The sequence below is a fragment of the Cataglyphis hispanica genome, chromosome 3 (genome assembly GCF_021464435.1).
Source record: "Cataglyphis hispanica isolate Lineage 1 chromosome 3, ULB_Chis1_1.0, whole genome shotgun sequence".
Lineage (NCBI taxonomy): Eukaryota > Metazoa > Arthropoda > Insecta > Hymenoptera > Formicidae > Cataglyphis > Cataglyphis hispanica.
In genome coordinates, this window is record NC_065956.1 from 7,472,696 (window position 1) to 7,493,287 (window position 20,592).

The 20,592-nt window shown below is 32.0% G+C and overlaps 3 protein-coding genes across 7 annotated transcripts in view; 2 read left to right on the top strand and 1 right to left on the bottom strand.

The window, feature by feature from the left end:
• Positions 1-6,036: 6,036 nt before the first annotated feature.
• LOC126848171 (uncharacterized) lies at positions 6,037-8,916 on the bottom strand. 3 transcript variants are annotated; one of them, XM_050588834.1, is made up of 6 exons: positions 8,855-8,916; positions 8,027-8,261; positions 7,758-7,860; positions 7,422-7,674; positions 6,804-6,957; positions 6,037-6,501 (listed from the first exon to the last, which is right to left on the bottom strand). In XM_050588834.1, the coding sequence occupies exons 1-6, from the start codon at positions 8,855-8,857 to the stop codon at positions 6,308-6,310; spliced, it is 942 nt and encodes a 313-aa protein (XP_050444791.1). In that variant the 5' UTR covers positions 8,858-8,916; the 3' UTR covers positions 6,037-6,307. The 3 variants fall into 3 exon arrangements, with proteins under 3 accessions (XP_050444791.1, XP_050444788.1, XP_050444789.1); XM_050588831.1 differs by having other exon boundaries at positions 7,410-7,674; XM_050588832.1 differs by having other exon boundaries at positions 7,410-7,674; positions 8,628-8,890.
• Positions 8,917-10,627: 1,711 nt separating this feature from the next.
• On the top strand, positions 10,628-17,412 carry LOC126848140 (transketolase-like protein 2). 2 transcript variants are annotated; one of them, XM_050588768.1, is made up of 8 exons: positions 10,628-10,872; positions 14,322-14,467; positions 14,706-14,895; positions 15,109-15,343; positions 15,405-15,548; positions 15,663-15,836; positions 15,911-16,126; positions 16,217-17,412. In XM_050588768.1, exons 1-8 carry the CDS (start codon positions 10,766-10,768, stop codon positions 16,886-16,888), a joined length of 1,884 nt encoding a protein of 627 aa, XP_050444725.1. In that variant the 5' UTR covers positions 10,628-10,765; the 3' UTR covers positions 16,889-17,412. The 2 variants fall into 2 exon arrangements, with proteins under 2 accessions (XP_050444725.1, XP_050444726.1); XM_050588769.1 differs by lacking the exon at positions 10,628-10,872 and adding an exon at positions 13,323-13,494.
• A 1,355-nt stretch (positions 17,413-18,767) lies between these two features.
• Positions 18,768-20,592, top strand: part of LOC126848118 (uncharacterized) — a 61,343-nt gene continuing 59,518 nt past the window's right edge. The window contains exon 1 of one of the 2 annotated variants that reach the window (XM_050588714.1): positions 18,768-20,402. In XM_050588714.1, the coding sequence (XP_050444671.1) occupies positions 20,289-20,402 (114 nt within the window). In that variant the 5' untranslated portion in view covers positions 18,768-20,288. The remainder of the gene's footprint in view (positions 20,403-20,592) is intronic. The other variant, XM_050588715.1, reaches the window with a different exon arrangement.

Consider the following 20,592-nt stretch of genomic DNA (forward strand, 5'->3'; position numbering starts at 1 on the left):
CAATACGCTTGTTTTTATTGGATGGCTTTAGGTATCAGGTATTTTCTCTCATCTATAAATTCTTTGGTAATTTCTAAATTTATCTTTCTCTAATGGAAATTTAATTAAGTACTATTTTCTTTGCAATTACGTAATTCTTAACATGTAATATATTGTATTTTTTAATAATATAATAAGATTAATTTAATAATTTAGTAAAATAAAAATTTATTTTTTACGATCTTTTATATTTTGAATCTCTTGGCGTTACAAAAAGTAATTATTAAATCAAATTGAAATTTTTAGTAAAAAAAATAAATTTTAAATTGATACAAGAATTTAGAGATGAAATAACAATACCTTGGGACATCCTGTATATATAACTGTATGTTGTTAACTTAGTATTACTATTAACAAAGTTAATCATTGACGTAATTGACATTGATAATAAAGATCTTTTAAAACTATTTAATTGAAGCTAAAGTTAAACAAAATATGTTAAAAACTTGAAAACAATTCATCATCCCCTACACAATGTTAAGTTACATTAACATAATTGATCAATGATAAAAAAATAATTAATATTATTAATAATGGTTTTCAAAATTATTTATGAGATCAAAAAAACTAAAATAGAATATAATTCGTCCAATTATTAACTCTTATTGTTATATTAATATGTATATATAGTTAATCTTGAGTTAATTAACAGAAATAATGCTTATAGTTTACGGAAAAATAATTTAGCAAAATAAAATATTAATATAATTAAGAATAACACATCATATAAATTTTCGAAGATTAGACAATTTCCAATGTTATTTATTTATATATTATTATAAAATCGATATTTTGTTTGCAAGATCGAACAATATTTAATTATGATAATAACGAAATTTACAAAAAATAATAAAAAAGAAAAACTAAATAATTAAATATTTTATTAAACTATTATTTGCTCGAAAAAATTCTCAATAATCTTCATTTGCATTTTGATACAAAAAATAGATAAATAAAAAAGGACTGGCAAAACGTGATAAATACAATTTATTACATTTATGTTTACTTTTCCGTGATTCCATACGGTAATGGTCACAAAATAAAGAACGACATAGATTGTCACTATTTTAATGTAATTGACACTTGTTATTACAATTAAGACGTGAAGACACGACGGAAAGATACTTGCCGCAAAAAAAAGAAGCAATAAATAATAAAACGGGACTTAGCGTTTAAGCTAATTTAAAGCGCAGCAATCCATTCAGTTCCTGAATCGTTATTTCCGCCCAATTTACTTGCTAATTGTTCTATCAAAAGTCCGGTAATCTTGCCTCGTAACAACATTTTTCGCTTTTAGGGATCCGTTTTTTTAAACTATGCTCTTTACGCCTACTCTCTTTCGTTTTAGTTGCAAAACATATGTAAATAAGTAAGAAATTGTGCAAATTAAAAACTTGCACATTGCTTCCTCATAATTTTATTTCCTTTTCTTCATAATATCAGTAATTGTAATGACAAATACGTCCGGGATGACATCTTATGTCATCTCTATTTATGTAAAAAAATTTAGCCCGATATCTGAAAATTTGAGGAAATTGGAGCAGCCACGTCCTTTTTGGGGCACATACACACACATATATATGAACATTTTGTAAGAATATGATTTTTTGACGTTTCAATACATTCTGAACACATTGGCATCAAAAAATTACAAAAACAAAGTTTTCTCTATGAGGAAGCAAAAAGTATTACTGAGAAAAACATACTTTTTAACGGACGAACAAGAAGAGAGAAAAAATGTTTGCAAATAATCGTTCTAATGTATCTCCACGCCAGGGACGAATAAACTATCGAGAGATTTATTAACGAGATATTTAAAAACAAATATTTCTCACAAAAAAAAACGTCCAATAATTATAAAATGCTTTCAAATATTTTATAAATCTTGATCCACTTTTTATACTGCACTTCTTACGGATAAATCATCCTTTATAGGATAATTGTTCTTTAAAGCACATTGTTCTACAGATTTCAGAATTGTGGTTAATGGTATTCGATAGTTTCTCTATCTCACTCTGTTCTTATACTCATTCACTTTCAGCTTCTCTTTCCACACAGAAAGTTACTAACAAATTGCGAGCCGATAGTGCACGTATCTCGAAATATAATAACAATCATCCTCGAAAAGACTCGGGAAGACAATGGATGCAATTAATTAATAATTATTAATAGTGATTAGATATTTGTTGATCGCAACTCCTTTTTTATCAAAGGTTTGATTCTTCTTTTAAGCGATAGTCGCGTTTTGCTTTTTAACTTAATTGGCAGATTTATTTTGACAAGATAGAAAATTTTAATTTATAAAATTTAAATTAAATTTAATTTTCATAAATTTATATCTTCAATCTAGATAACTAAATTCTCTTTAAGGTAAAATTTGATGATAAAATAAGCTACGTGCACAATCGTACAATCTGTTACATTGCATAAAGCTTCTTTAATCTTTAAGAACAGAAGAACTCGGATTTATCATTAAAGCAAAAAGTGCTTCATTTGATAATCCCGATCCATTGTTACGCTTACCGAGTAAATTTTAACTCTCTTGTCTTGATCAGACTTTCAATCGTTTATCTCTCCTCCCACCTCTCAAAATTATCCGTAGATTATGAGTAAGCAAATTAACGTGTGGATTTTGTATATATTTATGTGCAATTTTAACGATATAACGATAACAACGATATTCTTGTAAAAATGTTTCTTTCTTCTCGCATGTGCTTCGATAATCGGCTGGCTTTTAGATGATCCCAATGTTTCCTGTAAAAAAAAAAAACCAAAATTTATCTATTAGATTAGAATCTTCTTTCTATAACAGTAACAAAAATAATAATATCTTTATAACGAGGCATCCTCTCATCAGGATCTATCCTTTCCTTCTGATCTCTTTCCTTAATGGAAGGCACCTACAACAGAAATTTAAACATATTGTTATCACACTGCCCTTTGATTCTCTATGCATATCCTTCGATGTACTCTAATGACTAACGTTTATATCAAACTAAATTAACTTCTATAAAGATATATTTAGTGAGCAGTGTTACTGTACTAACTTATACTACAGTGAATTTAAAAACATGTCGTGGATAAACGCTGGAGCGGTCGAATTTGTTCAAGATCAATGAGTATATCTTAAAAATGCACTTTAATATTATTTTTATTTTCTCTTGAATAATGTCGTATTTATTTATTTATTTTTTTTATTTTTTTGACAAACAAATGCAGGAGACATTAAAAAAGTTAAAATATGCTATATATATATATATATATATATATATACAAAATAATTACATGCATTTGAGGAATACTTGTAATGCTGAAAATTATAAACAAAAAATGGAGAGCTTCCATCTAAGTATGTATTTAGAACTTTGAATATTATAAACGCGTTTTAAAGACATAATGGAAAACACATTAAATACAGCATTTTTCAATTAAAAAAGAAATTTAAAGAATTCCCCCAGAATTTCTAAATTTTAAAATAGAATATAATAACACACGATTGCATTGTACAGAGAAAAAAATTTATAAATTAAAATTTTTAACTTATTATTAAAAATAATCATTTATAGCAATAATTTTTTTTTTAACTCATTAAGATATCATATGCGTTAATCAAGAAGAAATATTGCGAATAAATATGAAAAAAAACATGCTATAAATTTATAGACAATATTATATAATTATTAAATTAATATTGTTTTTATCAAGTTATTTAATCAAGATATTTGTTATTAATGTTACGTAAATTGCAATTTAAGTACTGTTATTTATATGGTAATTTATTATTTATTACATATGTAGTATATGTTATTTATAATATTGATATATGTTCGTATTATAAGTATTTAAGTAGCAAATTGCAAAAATATTGACGGCTCTAGCAAATGCTTTTTCAAACACTATCAATTATCCGTATTGCGACAAGAGAGCTGGAAATTTTGCGATTACATAAAATCGTGAAAAAGATATCGGAAATATCGAACCATACGAGAATTAATCACGAGTTTTGTAATTGCAACTTTGCTATAGCATTTATACAACAAAACAAATATGCATTTTAAAGCTCTCTTTATATATTAAATATTACAGCAAGTTGTTGGGTGCAAAGTGTAAAAGATCGCTATTATATAAAAAATTTCAAAAAAATATTCTCATTATTATGTATAAGAAATGCCTCTCATTTTTATGGGAATTATATTTCTCATATAAGAAGGTAAAACGTGTTTTCTATAAATATTTTTGATTTTAAGGATAGTTTCAAAATGGATATGTAAGTGAAATTAATGAGAATATTACTTTACACATATACAATTATAAACAAAATGCTGCAACATTTGATAAGTAAATGCATTTTTTTTGACATTGACGATTGACATAGAAATGCATATTTATTTATCGCGGGTATAGCAAAGCATAAAGTTACCAAAATGTCAACGCTATTTAACAAACAATCTGAATAATACCCGAAATAAGAGCAAAGAACGACAAAAATGAACGCTCATACTCATACAGCTGTATCTAGTATTGCTATAGTTAGATGGAATTATATTTTACATTGTACAGTCGTACATATACGAATGCACTATAGGTAGATAGTGAACTATCTTCGCATGTGGGCGAGGTGAAGAGAGACATAGAAACGGAAGAGGGTGAATAAGCTAAGGGAGACGTGTTAGGTTTAAGTGAATTCTGCGCGAAGTTCCACAGGAATAGACACACTTTTGTTGTCTGTTGACTACGAATTTCTACGTCACGTGTATGTATAATAGAGATGTGTACACGCGCGCGCAAGAGGCTGATCCCGATCAGCGAGAAATTTGTCATCGAGCGAATCGAGTGTTTATGTAAAATGGCACTACGAGTCGTTGTGAAACAGAAAAAGAAAAATTCAAGTGAAGAGGTAATATTTAAAATCATATGATATTGAATTCGCGTTCAATATTGGAATTTGACTTCACCAAATTGTGTCAGTTGTTTGAGTTCTTGCTTTTTTAAAATCTATTTACTTGCAATCTATTTACACAATTAAAAGGATGTTTCTCTTTTGATGTTTGATATATATTTGGGACGCTATAAAATATCGATTGAATGTTTTCCTTTGCGCAACACGAGAAGTGCCGTTGCGTCAACACCGTCCCGCAAGATCGAAATCAGCCCTTCCAGATTATATGAAATATAGATAAAATTGGATAAATATGGGATAAGCGTACGTGGTGCATTTAGATTTTTTACACGTTAAGGCAAGCAGATGAGAGTCTCGTTTCGTTAGCATTTGCATTCTTAAGCGGTGTATATCTTAAGCTGGGCCTCTCGCAATCGTGCGTGATTACCGTGTTATTATTTCGCCCGGTATATAGTTTACAGTTGCAAAAAGATGCTCGGAGCTGAGTAAAACGACTATTTTTTTATATTTATGCGATTTAACAGTAGGGGAAGCGATAGGATTTAATGCATTCGTATTATTAATAAGAGATCCATGATCGCGACGTGGAGGGAAGTTTTAGAAACGAGTTTATCATATCAGTTAAATATTGAAATAGTGTTTTCATCAGCTTCAAAGATGATACATTTTCATGTTAAGAGGAAAAGGGAGAACGCAGATATACATGCATATACACATGTGAGTATCGTAGTGCGCGCATTGACGCGTTACAAAGAATTTTCCTGAAATCGGAGACATTGTATATATATATATATAAATACATAGGAATAATGCCGTAATTATGAAATTATATGAATAAAGTATTGAAACTGTGCACGAGAGATTCGTTTTATCCCTTTCGGCGCGTATCCTTTATACACGAAAAACTTCTCCTTTAATTTTAGTTTGAAATATTTCTAAAATTGGAAAAATAAAAATTCTCTGAGCAGAGATTAATAAAAATTTGTGTGCATCAATAAACAAGTTAAAATAAGAAAATACAAATTTTTTTCAAAAATTTATTACATCCAAAATGTTTTAATAATTAATAAGACGTTAATGTGTGAAGATAAGCATCATTTTGCTATATGCATTGCTTTATTTCGTAAGATGCAAATGTAACATACATTATTTATTCTATTTAGTCTACACCTACGTCTACACAATCACAATCACAATCTTATATCAATCGATAGAAAAGAATTTCTCACGACTACATGTCTGTTATTCGACTTGTACGGTCAGTACGTGCTTACAATGACTAGATACGATGATGTAACAGATGTAAAGGGTGCACAATGTAACTTCGCTTATCGGCGATCGAAATGTAACAAAAAGAGGACGAGATACTTATATAGTAGGTATATAAGTGGATGAAGTGATGCTGCTTCTCAGCAGTGTATCCGAAGTATGTTGCGTCCCGGAACCTTTTCGAGATGCACGCTTATGCGGATGAAGGTTCAATGGAGGTAAATTCGGATGTTCGATTCTCGTTGGAGAACTCACGCGTGGACGGAGGGTTCCTCTCTGAATTGTAAGTATGCCTAAAATCACACGATCAAACGTAATAATACACGGTTTATTTCAAGAATATTAAAGTTTGTATCGTTATATTTTTATCTACAGGCATGTATTTTTTTTCATATATTTTTAAATTATACGGAATTAAATATCTGATTGAAATAATTAACAGTACATTAAACTACAGTCTTATTAGGTGATATTAATGAGCGGAATAATATTTATGATTGTTTTTTTACATTTTTGTCGAAAAAAATATATTTTACAAAAATTGATATGACAATGTATGCACTATGTTAAATTGCGTTATTCATTCCTTTATTACCCGATTCATTTGGCTCTAGAACGTCATTGAGCTGATAATATTCAGTCTTGATAGACAAAGGTTCCTCATAATCTACGAATGCAGTGTTATCGAAAGCTTTGTCGTCCTTTGGTCGATTTTGCACTGGAGTAATAGCTGGTGGATCGGCATATGTCTAAAAGATTATTAATTTATATTCACACATATATGTATTTACATATTCTGGATATAAAATAATTTGTTAAAATAAATCCATAGCATTATACACATTGCTCATTGTTTTAAATTAAATGTCCAGCAAGCAAAATTTATCGAAAATTAATTTTAAAAGAAAAAGTTTTTTTTATATTTTTCATCAAAATTCCATGAAGATATATTATTATTATATATATATATATATATATATATATATATATATATATATACTAACAAGAATATTTGTTTAAGGAATTAAAAACTCATAAAAAATTGTGTGATATCTTTATTAAAATAAATCACCTGCAGATCGATTCAAAGAGAACCGTAGCAACATAAATGAACTCACAAATGATGAGTTGCTCGCGCTAATATCTAGGATACCTTGTATACGAATAATTGTAATATAATACAAACGTATTGTTAGATTGCCTTGAGTTTTACATGTTCGGTTGGTGTGGTAGCACAGGCACGTTTGTGGAATTGCCCACTTCCGATCGTCTCGTATGTGTGCTCCTCCAGATAGTGTCGCGTGGTCCCACGTGGGGTGAGAGTGGCCCACATGACTCGACTATCCTGCATAGTATCCGCCGTGCACGGATAAAGCACCGCCTCATTTTGAAGTCTACCGTTTTTCGCTTGCATCCCGGAAGTTGCATTCGGCATAGAGATCACCCCGCTTTTCCCATTTCTATTGCTACAGCGGATAATAATTCGTCGTTTGTGTCGTTTTAAATATAAATTATAGTTTCCACTAATGAGGTAAACAGATATACTTACAATTTACATTTTAAGAGCAACGTTGCGAGCACTACGCCGATAAAAATGACACCGACACAGGACGATATTAGGATCAGGAGCCACGTGTCGTCAAATACAGTTCCTGATAAAATTATACAAAGTTTTTTCATATAAATTCTTTAAACGTATTTTATTTCCATATCATTTGCGTATTAGCTTTTTTTTATAAAATAATGCAATTGAAATAAATTGTATTAAATTGTGTGAATCTTAATTTTTCATGTAAATATTTTTATGTTTTTACCAACCTTGTTGGGGCATTTCTATATATTGAACCCCTTCGGAGCGCCGATCGCAGAAATGCTTGCAGGGACTGTCATTTAAATGCGGTGGAAATGGCAGGATGTCAGAGCTTGGGTAAAAATCGGAACCTTGTTGAAGAATAGCCGGAAATGGTGGCGGAGGTATGTGAAGGATGTCGGGAGGTGGTTCGAGCGTACAATAAGCGCAGGTTGAATTCATGATTGTGTGCAGTGCTCTCATCTATAAATCATAATTGACAAAGATATAATTAGCAAAGTATTGAGATATACACAATGTAAAAAATAATAGAAACACATATCGATAAAAATTTTAACTCAACATAAAATATATTTTTTTTATTATATATATAGTTATATATAGTTATAAAACAATGTAAATGTATATATATATATATATATATATATATATATATATATATTTGTGTGCCAATAAATAAAATAAACATAAATAAGAATATAAAACGTGAAAATATATAAAATGTATAAATATTAAATTAAAAAACAAATAAAAAAAACACTATATAAATTTGGTTTATATATACACGTAAACCAAAATGTAATAAATAAAATTAAAATAATCTAAAACCTTCGTAAGTAATGACAACGTTAAATCTCCATCCACTTTTCTGTCTTTCTGTTTTTCCCCTCGTCTCCTCGATTGTATGTTTGCACTATGTCTTCAAACTGAGCACCAGTCATGCAAAATCAATCGAGGATTTTCAAGTAAATTCGTCCATCTTTCACGCGTTACGGATCACATCGTACAAGCAAAATCGAGAAGAATATTACTGTGATAAGAAAATTCACTCTTACCATTGAGCACTAGCCCTGTGAGATTCTGGTATCGCAGGGTATACCAGATTAGTGCAGGGCGCACGCGCGTCTTTATTGAACGTAAAAGCACCGGTAAAAGTGACAACCATAACTGATTACAGGGACGAACTTAACACATTTAAATCCCAAGCGCTTCAATTTTAAATAAATAATATTTTATCATAAGTGAAAAATGCATATTTTTTCTTTAATTTCTTTACGCTACACTTGAACTATAATTTTGCTGTATTTTTTTATTAAAATAGCAACGTATATGATATTAGATGGCCATGTCACAAAAACAATGTAAGTTTAATTATAAAAAAAATTATATTGTTGTACTGTGCGAGAAATTAAGAAAATAAATATTATTATTGTTTTATGGTCAAAGAGATATACGGAATTCTAGAATTGTTTCGCTATTGTTAATTAAAGCAACACTTATTCTATATTCTGTGTTATATAAAATATTATTACACAGATTACTCCAATATTTTATTCGATGGGACTCTACATAATAAAAGGAAATAATTGTACAATGTGACAATTGTGTAATCAATAGTTGAGATTAGCATACAAGCAGACAATTTTTTCATATATTAATATATATATATTCTTCTTTAATTTATTGTGCCATTTAAATTCTATATAGAATTAATTACATGCAAATTGATATATGAAAGTAATAAAGGTATAAGAAAGTATTATCGCGCGTGCGGCATGTGTGCATTCCGTGTGAGATGAAACATTCTAATAGCGGAGAGAAATCGTGCTTATAATTAGTGAAGACTCAAACCTTTTTAACGAAGATTCGACCTCTCTTAGTGGAAATTCGAACCCGTTTAGCGGATTATTCAGATCGGATTTGTAAATTTCTGTAAATTTCAGAATTATGTCTAAATAAATTTTTAAAGTCTATTACGTGATATTTATATAAACTTTTTTTTATTTAGCAATGCAAATTTTATAAACCACTGCATCTTTATAAATATATTTGTCTATTAATTTATATCAATATAATATCTTTTTAAATAAACGTTAGATTTTATATATGTATGATAGTAGGAAGAGAACTTATTTATTAAAATTATAACTTAAAGTATACAAATATTCAGCATATAAATTTATATTATAAGTTGTTAAATATTTTTTGGAGCGGTAATAATAAAATAAATATTAAATTGTGATTAACAATGCTATTGTAAACACGCAACCGTTCTGTCAAAAACAGCTGATATAAAGAAATTTAAAAAGTACCATAGTAAATTTTAAATGTGCGCGTTGCACGCAATTTATTTAATGAAAATTTGACAAGAATAAACATTATTTTTCAGATTTTTAGATTTTCTGATCCACAATTTATGAATATATAGTGTGAACAAAAGCATCAAACATGATTTTATCGGTAATATCAAAAGATGGATTTGGCTTTATACTTCTACAATCTCTGAAATGAATGTAGATGACAGTACTAAACGAGGCTTATGTTAGTCGAGAAACGCCGAGAAAATCGCTCTCTGGAAAACCGTATTGATGCACATTAAAAGCTATCATGCATGAGAAGTTACTAATATAAAAATATAAATATCTTAAACTGATGTATAAAAAAACCAATAATAATATATCAATTATTTAATAGAATTTACTTGATTTATTTTTCAAAATAAAATACTTATATTATGCTTTGCATTTAGGTATTTCATGTGTAACAGCCTTTAGCGTGCTGTGAAATCATTGCTGCGAATCTATTAATTATTGTTCTATGATCGTCACGACTGTGATCAGCCGCGCTCGGTCGCGCTCAGCTAGCGGGAATCTACTTGTTGCGCATTCACGTGCTCGCTGCATTTTTACGGAGGCCGTGGAAAAAGCCATATTCCATCATAGGAGCGCACGCAGGCGGATAAAAAAATGGCGAACTACCATAAACCGGAATTGAAGATCATCCAGGAGTTGCGGGATATCGCGAACAAGCTGAGAATTCATTCAGTCGAGGCCACGCAAGCCAGCAAATCCGGGTAAGTTTTTTTCCGTTGTTATAACTGCCGACAACGAAGAATGCGCTTGCTTAACAACTCGGTAAGCAGCTATACTCCTATCAGCCGGATGATGATAAGCGAGAACGCGTCTTATTATGCAATAATGATATAATTCCAAATTCACGCGTGGACAGAATGCTATTGATCGACCGTAAAATTCGTAAAAATTATATCTGCTGTTTTTATCGGCACTATATTATGATACTTTTTGTATTTGGAAAGAAATAAAAGCATTTCTCGAATTATTAAAAAATGCAATAAAAAAAGCAGCTAAAGGAACTAAAAGAAGCACGCATGTACAATTATGTGTAGATATATTTATGATACATATTATCTGATTCTCGCAATTCTTGATAAGAATATAACGCGAGTTATGTATAACATAATAAGATTATTCATATAATTAATATGTATCAAGATACAAACTGTGCAAAATGCCAATTCAGCATTCAACTTGATCATTCGATTTCTAATATCGTTGATTTATTTAATTCCTTCGTCTACATAATTTCATTTGTATCAAAAGTTTATATATAAAAATAACTCTCTATATATAAAAATAGATACTTTAAACTCTCCTTTTAAGTTTTTCAAATATAAGATATAAATGCAAGTTAGATAAAAAAATTTTGAGAAAATAATTTCTTTTAAAACAAATATTAATTTCAGTAATTTCGATTTATTTAGTTTAGAGATTTACTTTGTTATCACACATAAATAGTTTCTATATTATTTATTCGTAAGAAAAAAGAACGTGATAATTGTAAATTATATATCAATCTCAATTTTTACTTTGTGTTGAAAAATAGAAAAAATACAAGCTCGCCATTATTATTTTTTTTTTTTTTGACATTATATTTGACATTATATTTTTTTTGACATTTTTTGACATTATATTTTATTTAATTTATGACAGCAATTTATATACGCGCGTTACATATATAATCTCTCCCCCCCACTTGTGCTAGATTATATTATACAGCAGACTAAGAAAATTAAAATTCACTCACGTAATACTCTATTCTTTTTTATCGTGCCGCTACTGGAATGCCATGGCATTGATCTAATTTAAGAAATTGCTAGTTCATTACTTTTTCTCTCAACATAGTCGGACTATTAACAGTAACTCACGCGTTTTTAGAATTTCATCAAAAAAAGTTAAAAGAGATTTTACTATAAAGAGATTCTAATAATTTATGATATATTATTTCATACAAAATTATGTACAGAAAAAATTCAAATTAATTTCAAGTTTATTATACTATATAATTATCTATTATAAAGCTGTATTTAATAAAAATTTCTAATTATAGATTTAGTAAAATATTAAAATCACATTTAATTATTTATATTAGCATAGAAAATATGACATTGTTTATATACATATATCTGTCAAAAGAATCGATATTTGAAGAATCGCTTTTTTTTTACTTTAATTATCATTTTATGATAGATTACAATTTATAGACACATTTATAGAGACGATTGTAAAAACTACGCAAAAATAAAGGAATCATGCGCCTGCGTTACATCGAGGCCACACAACACGGTGGAAATGTGATAATAACAATGTGTGCGTTCAGGTTTATTAGCAAATAATTTTTATCGTGCATAATTTGAACAATGACTATTGTTTGTTTGAATGACTGTTATTGATAAAAAAAGTTGCATAAATTTTATTAGATATTTTATTATAATTTAATAATTATAAGGGGTGAAAAGTTTTTATTATCTCAATTATCTCAAAGTATGGAGAATACTAATTACACTCAAGAAATGTGCAAAAAAACAATTATATTTCGATAAATATTATAGAAAAATAACAAAATTTAGGATTTATTTCGCCTAAACAGAAAAATTATTTCATTTCTCTGTTCAAGAAAAAAAGCAAATAAAATAAAAAATGCTTACATAAGATACATATATATATACACTATGAAATATTAAACACATCTGAATTGCTATTATGCAAATCAAAAGCGCACTGTATATCGTAAACAGCATTTCATTGTGATGTAAAATTGCATTTACATATTTCGCTGAATGAATATCCAAAATGTGATTATTTAAAAAAAAGATAAAACTCTTTTGTACGTTATTAATTGATAATTTCAAATCACAGAGAATCAAAGTAATGGAAATAAAAATCAGAATAGAAGAGCACAAATACAAATATGATTAATTGTACTGTTGTAAAATGTAAATTTAAATATAAAAATTGATTATCACAATAAAAGATATTTATTGTAATCGAAAAATTTACTTATTTTGGAATATTTAAAAAATTGACGAGAAGAGAATTAATATATATGCAAAGACCTTTTTTCTCTTCGTACTTGTACGTTAAACTTCGGGACACCCTTTATACGCGCATCGGCATTGCGTCGAAGAGGTAGGGAGATATCCGGCATAGTCGATTCGTTTGCCGAAACTCTTCTCGTTCGCAGTTGCGATCGAACGTTCGTTGTCGACGACGGGGTTTCAAGACCGGGATATAATTTAGTTCACGATGGTGCAAAACACAAACATGGAAAAACTCCAAGATCTCGCCAATACTCTACGTATCAAGTGTGTAAAAGCAACAGAAGCATCAAAGAGCGGGTATAATTATCATAATAATTAAAAAACACACATCGTCTCTTTAGAAGACATTAAATCTCCCCTTCTTTCTTCCCGCCGGAAATTATATTTAATATTCGATAATATAATTCCATAACATTAAATTATTAAGCATTAAACAAATTATATGAGATGTAATATAATACCTTTATCAATATTTAAAACTATACGTTCTTTAATCAATCTAAAATTTATTTTTCTGCAACGTGGCAGAATTCAACGAACCAAATATATATATATATATATATATATATATTAAACATTTTATTTTATTTATATGTATAATAAATTTTTATAAAATTCTATTTGTTTTATTATTATAATTATTAAGAGAAATTTAAAAATATTTGAAAAAATTATATATTAATAGTTATATGTTGTCGATCACGTTTAAACGAAATTATAATATAAGGATAAAAATTAAATTTTATAATACATTATGTAAGAAAAATGTTTATCATTATTTGGATAATGTTTCTGTGACTTTCACTAAAGCTCAAAGATATGATATTTTAACGATACTCTTTGATACTCTGACCTTGCATGATAACATAATAATTTTAGAAAAAGAGACATCATTCGATCACACATAAATAGAATTATCGCCAATACACGCTCAAAATAATTTTCTAAAAAACACACACAAAGTACTATTATTTGAAATAATTTATTATTAATTGGAATAGATATTTAAGTTGAATTATTCATTCATATGTTTATGTTATTCTCATTCTTATATATATATATATATATATATATATATATATACAATTTATATAATTTATTTCTATTATATATTTTTTCTCCAGACATCCGACATCATGTTCGTCAATGGCCGAAATTATGTCTGTTCTCTTCTTCCACACAATGCGTTACAAAGTATCAGCACCACGTGATCCGAGTAGTGATAGATTTATCCTCAGTAAAGGCCACGCAGCTCCAATTCTTTATGCAGGTAAATTTATTTCCAATCAATTATTATATTTATTAATGTGATTAGTTTAATATACTTAATTATTAAATAAATGTTTTAATATAATTGAATCAAATTAAATATAATTTTTCGAAATTCAATAATTAATTCAATAACATTAGTTATTACATAATGTGTCTTATTAAATATTTATTTATATCTTTAAATAATAAAATGTTTTATAATACATTTTATATTTATATTTTATTGGATATTGTAGCATGGGCGGAAGCAGGCTTGTTCCCATCCAGCGAATTATTGAATTTGAGAAAATTTGATAGCGATCTGGAAGGACATCCTACCCCGAGGCTTAATTTTGTAGATGTAGGAACCGGTTCACTAGGACAAGGCCTTTCGGTTGCTGCAGGCATGGCCTACGTCGGGAAGAATTATGATAAGGCCAGTTACCGGTATGATTATTAATATCCAATAACTTGTAGTTTTTATCCATTTTATCCATATTTAAATAAATTATATTGTATGATATTTATATAGTATACATATAGGAGAGAAAGATATGCATTTAAATACTAAAGATTCGAAAAACTTATATCGCACAAATATATAACTTATTTACTAAATTAATATATATTTAATTAATATTTATATTATTTATTTTTCAGTGTATATTGTTTGATTGGTGACGGAGAAGCAGCAGAGGGTTCCATTTGGGAAGCCCTCCATTTCTCGTCCTATTACAAATTGGACAATCTTTGTGCTATTTTCGACATCAATCGTCTTGGACAGAGCGAACCGACCTCGTTGCAGCATAATATGGAAGTTTATCGCAAAAGATTAGAGGCTTTTGGTTTTAATGCTTTAGTTGTGGATGGCCACGATGTGGAAGAATTAGCTAAGGTAGAGTTGACAGTTGTATGAAGCAAACTGAAATAAATACTAAAAAAATATATACTTCTAGGCTTTCCATGAAGCACAAAATACAAAAGGACGTCCCACTGCTATCTTAGCTAAGACGTTTAAAGGCAAAAACTTCCCTGAAATCGAAGATTTAGAAAACTGGCATGGCAAACCTCTGGGTAATAAAGCGAATGAAATCATCCAGGTATATATTAAACCGATATTAATAAGTTAACTATCATTACATTAATATTACAAGTATTCACTATGATAATTTTGTAAGCATTAATATATCTTTTTGTAATTTATAATTATACAGCATCTGAGTGGACTTTTGAAAAACCCTGGCCCTCTTGGACTGCATCCACAAAAGCCGCTTGTAGATGATGCTCCCCTTGTGGATATCAGCAATATTACATTAACTTCACCTCCGAATTACAAATTAGGCGAACAAGTAGCTACTAGATTGGCTTATGGCACGGCTCTTGCAAAGGTTCGTACGATCAACCTTTGGTACGATCAACGAAATATATAATCATAATATATCTTTTAATTGTTTTATTCCAGTTGGCAAAGAGTAATCCTCGTGTTATAGCTCTAGACGGTGATACAAAGAATTCCACTTATGCCGAAAAAATAAAGACGGTTGACCCAACTAGATTTATCGAAGGTTTCATTGCCGAACAGAATGTTGTAGGAGTTGCGATCGGTGCCGCTTGCAGAGATCGTACCGTCGCGTTTGTATCTGCTTTTGCGACTTTCTTCACGCGTGCCTTCGATCAGGTAAAGCATATATCACAACGCGAAAAAGTAAAGAATATAGCTGCACATATACAATAAAGATATAGATAAATATTATAATTTATATTACAGATCCGTATGGGTGCGATATCTCAGACAAATGTGAACTTTGTCGGTTCGCATTGTGGTGTATCTATCGGCGAAGATGGACCTTCGCAGATGGGCTTGGAGGATATCGCAATGTTCCGCGCGATTCCGGGTTCAACTATTTTTTATCCGAGCGACGCCGTATCGACGGAACGTGCCGTGGAATTGGCGGCCAATACCAAGGGCATCTGTTTCATCCGTACTTCTCGTCCGGCTACGGCCATTTTATACAAAAATGATGAATCTCTGACCATTGGCAAAGCTAAGGTAATTAAGTCTTCCGCAAACGATCAGGTACTCTTGATCGGCGCCGGTGTGACGTTGCACGAGGCAGTCAAAGCTGCTGATGAGTTGGCTGAAGCCGGAATCAACGCCCGCGTGATCGATCCATTTACGATTAAACCTATCGATGCGCAAGCGATAATAAAGAACGCAAAAGAGGTTGGCGGTAGAATTGTCACCGTCGAGGATCATTATCCGCAGGGAGGTTTAGGAGAGGCGGTCCAATCCGCCGTCGCCCTGGAGAGAAATATAATAGTAAAAAAGCTGGCGGTGCCGAATGTACCACGTTCCGGCCCGCCAACAGTCCTGCTCGAAAATTACGGCATTAGTGCTCGTAACATTGTCGCAGCAGTGCAAGAAATCTTGAAACATTAGCTCTAGACTAAAGTGATCGCTGGCTAGATCGACGAAGAGCTGCACATGTACAAATAATATTCTATTTTTTCAAAGCACAAATGGAAAACGTGATAAACATTCCATTCTTCTTGCCTATAAAATATGTAAAGCAATGATTACAACTGGTATAATTCTAATGAAGCTCAATTTTTTCGATACTGTGTATCTACAATATTAAATATAATCTTAGTAAAATAAGCAGTTTTAAACCGTGCTCTGAAAGATAAAGTCTATTAAATGTATGTATAATCAGCAAAATTTATATGTGAAAAAAAAATGAATATTTTGTAAGCAGGTTTATACACAAAATATTTTTGTATAACATATAAGGAAGTTTATTCCTTAAAGAAATTTTGTATTTTTTGAAATATATTTGATATTTCATATATATTAAAAACGCGCGTTTACATCTGTTACAAGACACAAGAGTGAAATATTAACATGTTTCTTGGGACTACTCTTATAAAACATTAAGAGAAAATAAAAATATTTTCAAAGATTAATCCTACTTTTTTTTACTATGCATTCTATTCAACTCTTTCAAAGAGAAAGAGGAAGAAAAAATGTGTATTTGAGTTATTATTAAAAAATAATATATGCGTATATAAATAATATAACTTATATTAATACAATTACAAATATCAAAATATCAAATATCCTTATTTTTGTGCGCAACGAATGTTTCGATTTCATATAAAGAATTATATTTATAAAATTTATAAAAGATTTAAACTCTCTAGAAAAAAACCCGGATACACTAACAAAAGATAATAAAATGTATTAATATATAAGTTTAATAATATTATCTCCTTTCTACAGTAAAAAACTTAGATGTATACATTTTAAAAACTAAAAAGCATAATTTTCTAGATGACTTTTTTAATGGAAAAATAATTACCTAATAAGCAAATATTTTCAGAAATCTGCGTTTATCATCTATATCAAACTCTCACGATGACGATAAATGAAAATCAGTCTTTATTATCTTTTCAATTTTTAATGCATTCAAAAATGTCATGTTTTTCTCGAGAGAAATATTTTTGCTGAAAAGGTGATATTTTAATATTTCATCAATCTCTCGAAGATATTCAAATTTATTGAATAACAATTTTGAAGAAATAGAGTTCAAAAATTAAATTTTTTTATATTATCCACCCAACTATTATATATACATCTAATCTTTTTAATCTATATCAATTAGCTTACATTTTTATTTTATTTTATAGATCAATTAACTTTTTACGTAATAAGAATTTAATTATATATAAGTTAAGAATCTTTATTAATTATTGTTTAATTAATTAATGTTTAATTATTAATATTTCGTTATCCTTCATTACCAGCGATACGTTTGGTCACGAGACAGACAAGAGCAGCGCCACAGCCACAATTTTTCGTTAAAGGCACGGAACGACCGTCGGTTCAGGTCAATTCCACGTTCCCTTCGTCAAAACTGTTCGGTCAACCAGACTGGCATCAACTGGCATGGCCGCTGCCAGTTATGTGTGTTCGTGTGCACTTGTGCGTACACACATTTCGCCCCCTCTTTGCAAATCCCAGCCGGTATCGCGTGCTTATACAACGGCCGCGGACGTGACACGCGCGTGTCTCCAGAGATGCATCAAGAATGGTCGTCTGCTGTGTACAAGGTTATCCACAATTTACCAACTTAATTTACATAAATTTGGAATTATGTGGACGCATAAGATTAGAGTTTTAGGAGAAAAATAGAAATAGTAAAAATTTGATTTCTCTCGAATTCTAATTATATTTTTATAAAAAAAAAAAAAGATAACAAGAGACAATATAAATTGTATATTAAATAATATACGCTTTAAATAATTTAAGAGAGAGAGCTTATATATATATATTTTTATATCAATGCTTGTCACTCTACACTTGTCACATCCCTGCGTGTCACTCTATCATTATCGCGCATACGCATACACGGCAGTCCTGCTCGCTCGCGCGCAGCGCCCTCGCGCACATACACCCATGTACGCGCATGCGTTTCACGTTCCGCGTTTCGCCGTCGTATCTCCGAAAAAGATGGCCGCCACGAAAGCGTACGGTGGTGATGTTGACGTTGTCGTTCGCACCGAGGTCGCGTCACGTCCTCGCGCAGCGTAAAGATAAACGTGCGTGCGTGCGTGGGGTCCGCGTGCGCCGTGTGGACCGTGTCGTCGTGCATCGAGCATCGTCGCGGGCGACGAATAGACGAAAGTGCAATAACGTGCGAGTGAAGGTGGTGCCTGTTCATCCATCGAGTACGGTGGATTCGTGCGACTCGTGCACGGTATCTCTCTCCGTCGGTGAGTCCGACAGTGGCCGACGGCAGGACGGCCAGGGGGAGCGAGAGTGAAGGGACGAAAGAAACAGAGACGGACCAACAATCGGCTAAAGAGAAAGAAGGAGAGAGAAAGAGATACGAAACGAGTGTTCCGAAAACTCAAACGTGTCCATCGCGAGTGAGCTTCAAAACGATCGGAGACACGTTCACATTGGGAAAACAAGAGATCGCCTGATCGGCGCTTTACCGGCGAGAAGGATTCTTAGGAGCGTGCGTGCGAGAAGGGATCGCTGGACAGAAGCATCGTCGGGCCACGCGTGGAAAAAATTCGGCGAGAGAAAGAGAGAGCGAGAGGAGAGAGAGAGAGAGAGAGAGAGAGAAAGAGAGGAGCGAGAACGAGAGAGCGATACGTCTCGCGTCGCGCTGAGCCGAGTCATCGTGATCGCGAGTGGTGCGTGGTGATTTCCCCGCGAGTGAAACAAATGCGTGCGCGTGCCACGACGAGACTGCCAGTGCTGTGCGTCGCCGTCGCGTCACCGTGCCATCTTACCGTTGCACTAGTGGCAACGAGCAATCGTTGTCATCGTTCGAACCGCTCGCTTTTACGCGCGACCCGAGCCTTCGTGTCAACCGAGGGACGGCCATATTAATCCTCGATCACCACCGCTGCCATCGTCGTCGTCGCCGCCGCCGCCGCCACCGCCACCGCCGCCGTCGTCATCGTCATCGTCGTCATCGTTATCGCCAGCGCTGCTACCGGCTGTTGGAATACCCTTCCAGGAATATACACTTTCCAGAGTTTTGCGACGAATATTCGGCGACGAGTGTGTGCGTGCGTGTGTCCTCTCTCTCTATCTCTCTTCACCACCACCACCCTCCCGCCGATCGGGGTGTCGTGCATGCATGCGTGCGAGGTAGCCGCGAGTCCGGGTCACCCCTCGAGTTTGTTTTCCTTTTCTCCGTTCCTTCCTCGCATCTACGCTTTAAACCATCATCGCCGGATGACGGCGCGTGTACGTAGTGCGTGCGGCGCGGTACCTGTGTGCACGACGAGCGACATAATCTACGAGGTGCGTCCCGTGCCGCCTCATGTCTACGCATCGTCTTCGTCGCGCGGACACAGCACAGCGGCTCGCCACCACCGTGTCTACCCCTACCTCCGGCAGCAATATTACCCTTCCTAGGCCCTATGGTAGTCACACGGTAAGTACGCACTTATCGCACGCGTTCGTATATCGCATTCCCCGATCCTCGCTCGCTCGCGCTCGCGCGCTTCCGTCACCCGGGCAGCGCGAGTCCCACGAGCATTAAATGTAACCTCTCTTTCTTCCTTCATGTTTTTGATATCGTGTAGATTCGGAGCACCGAATCGAATGTGCATTAAAATATGCGC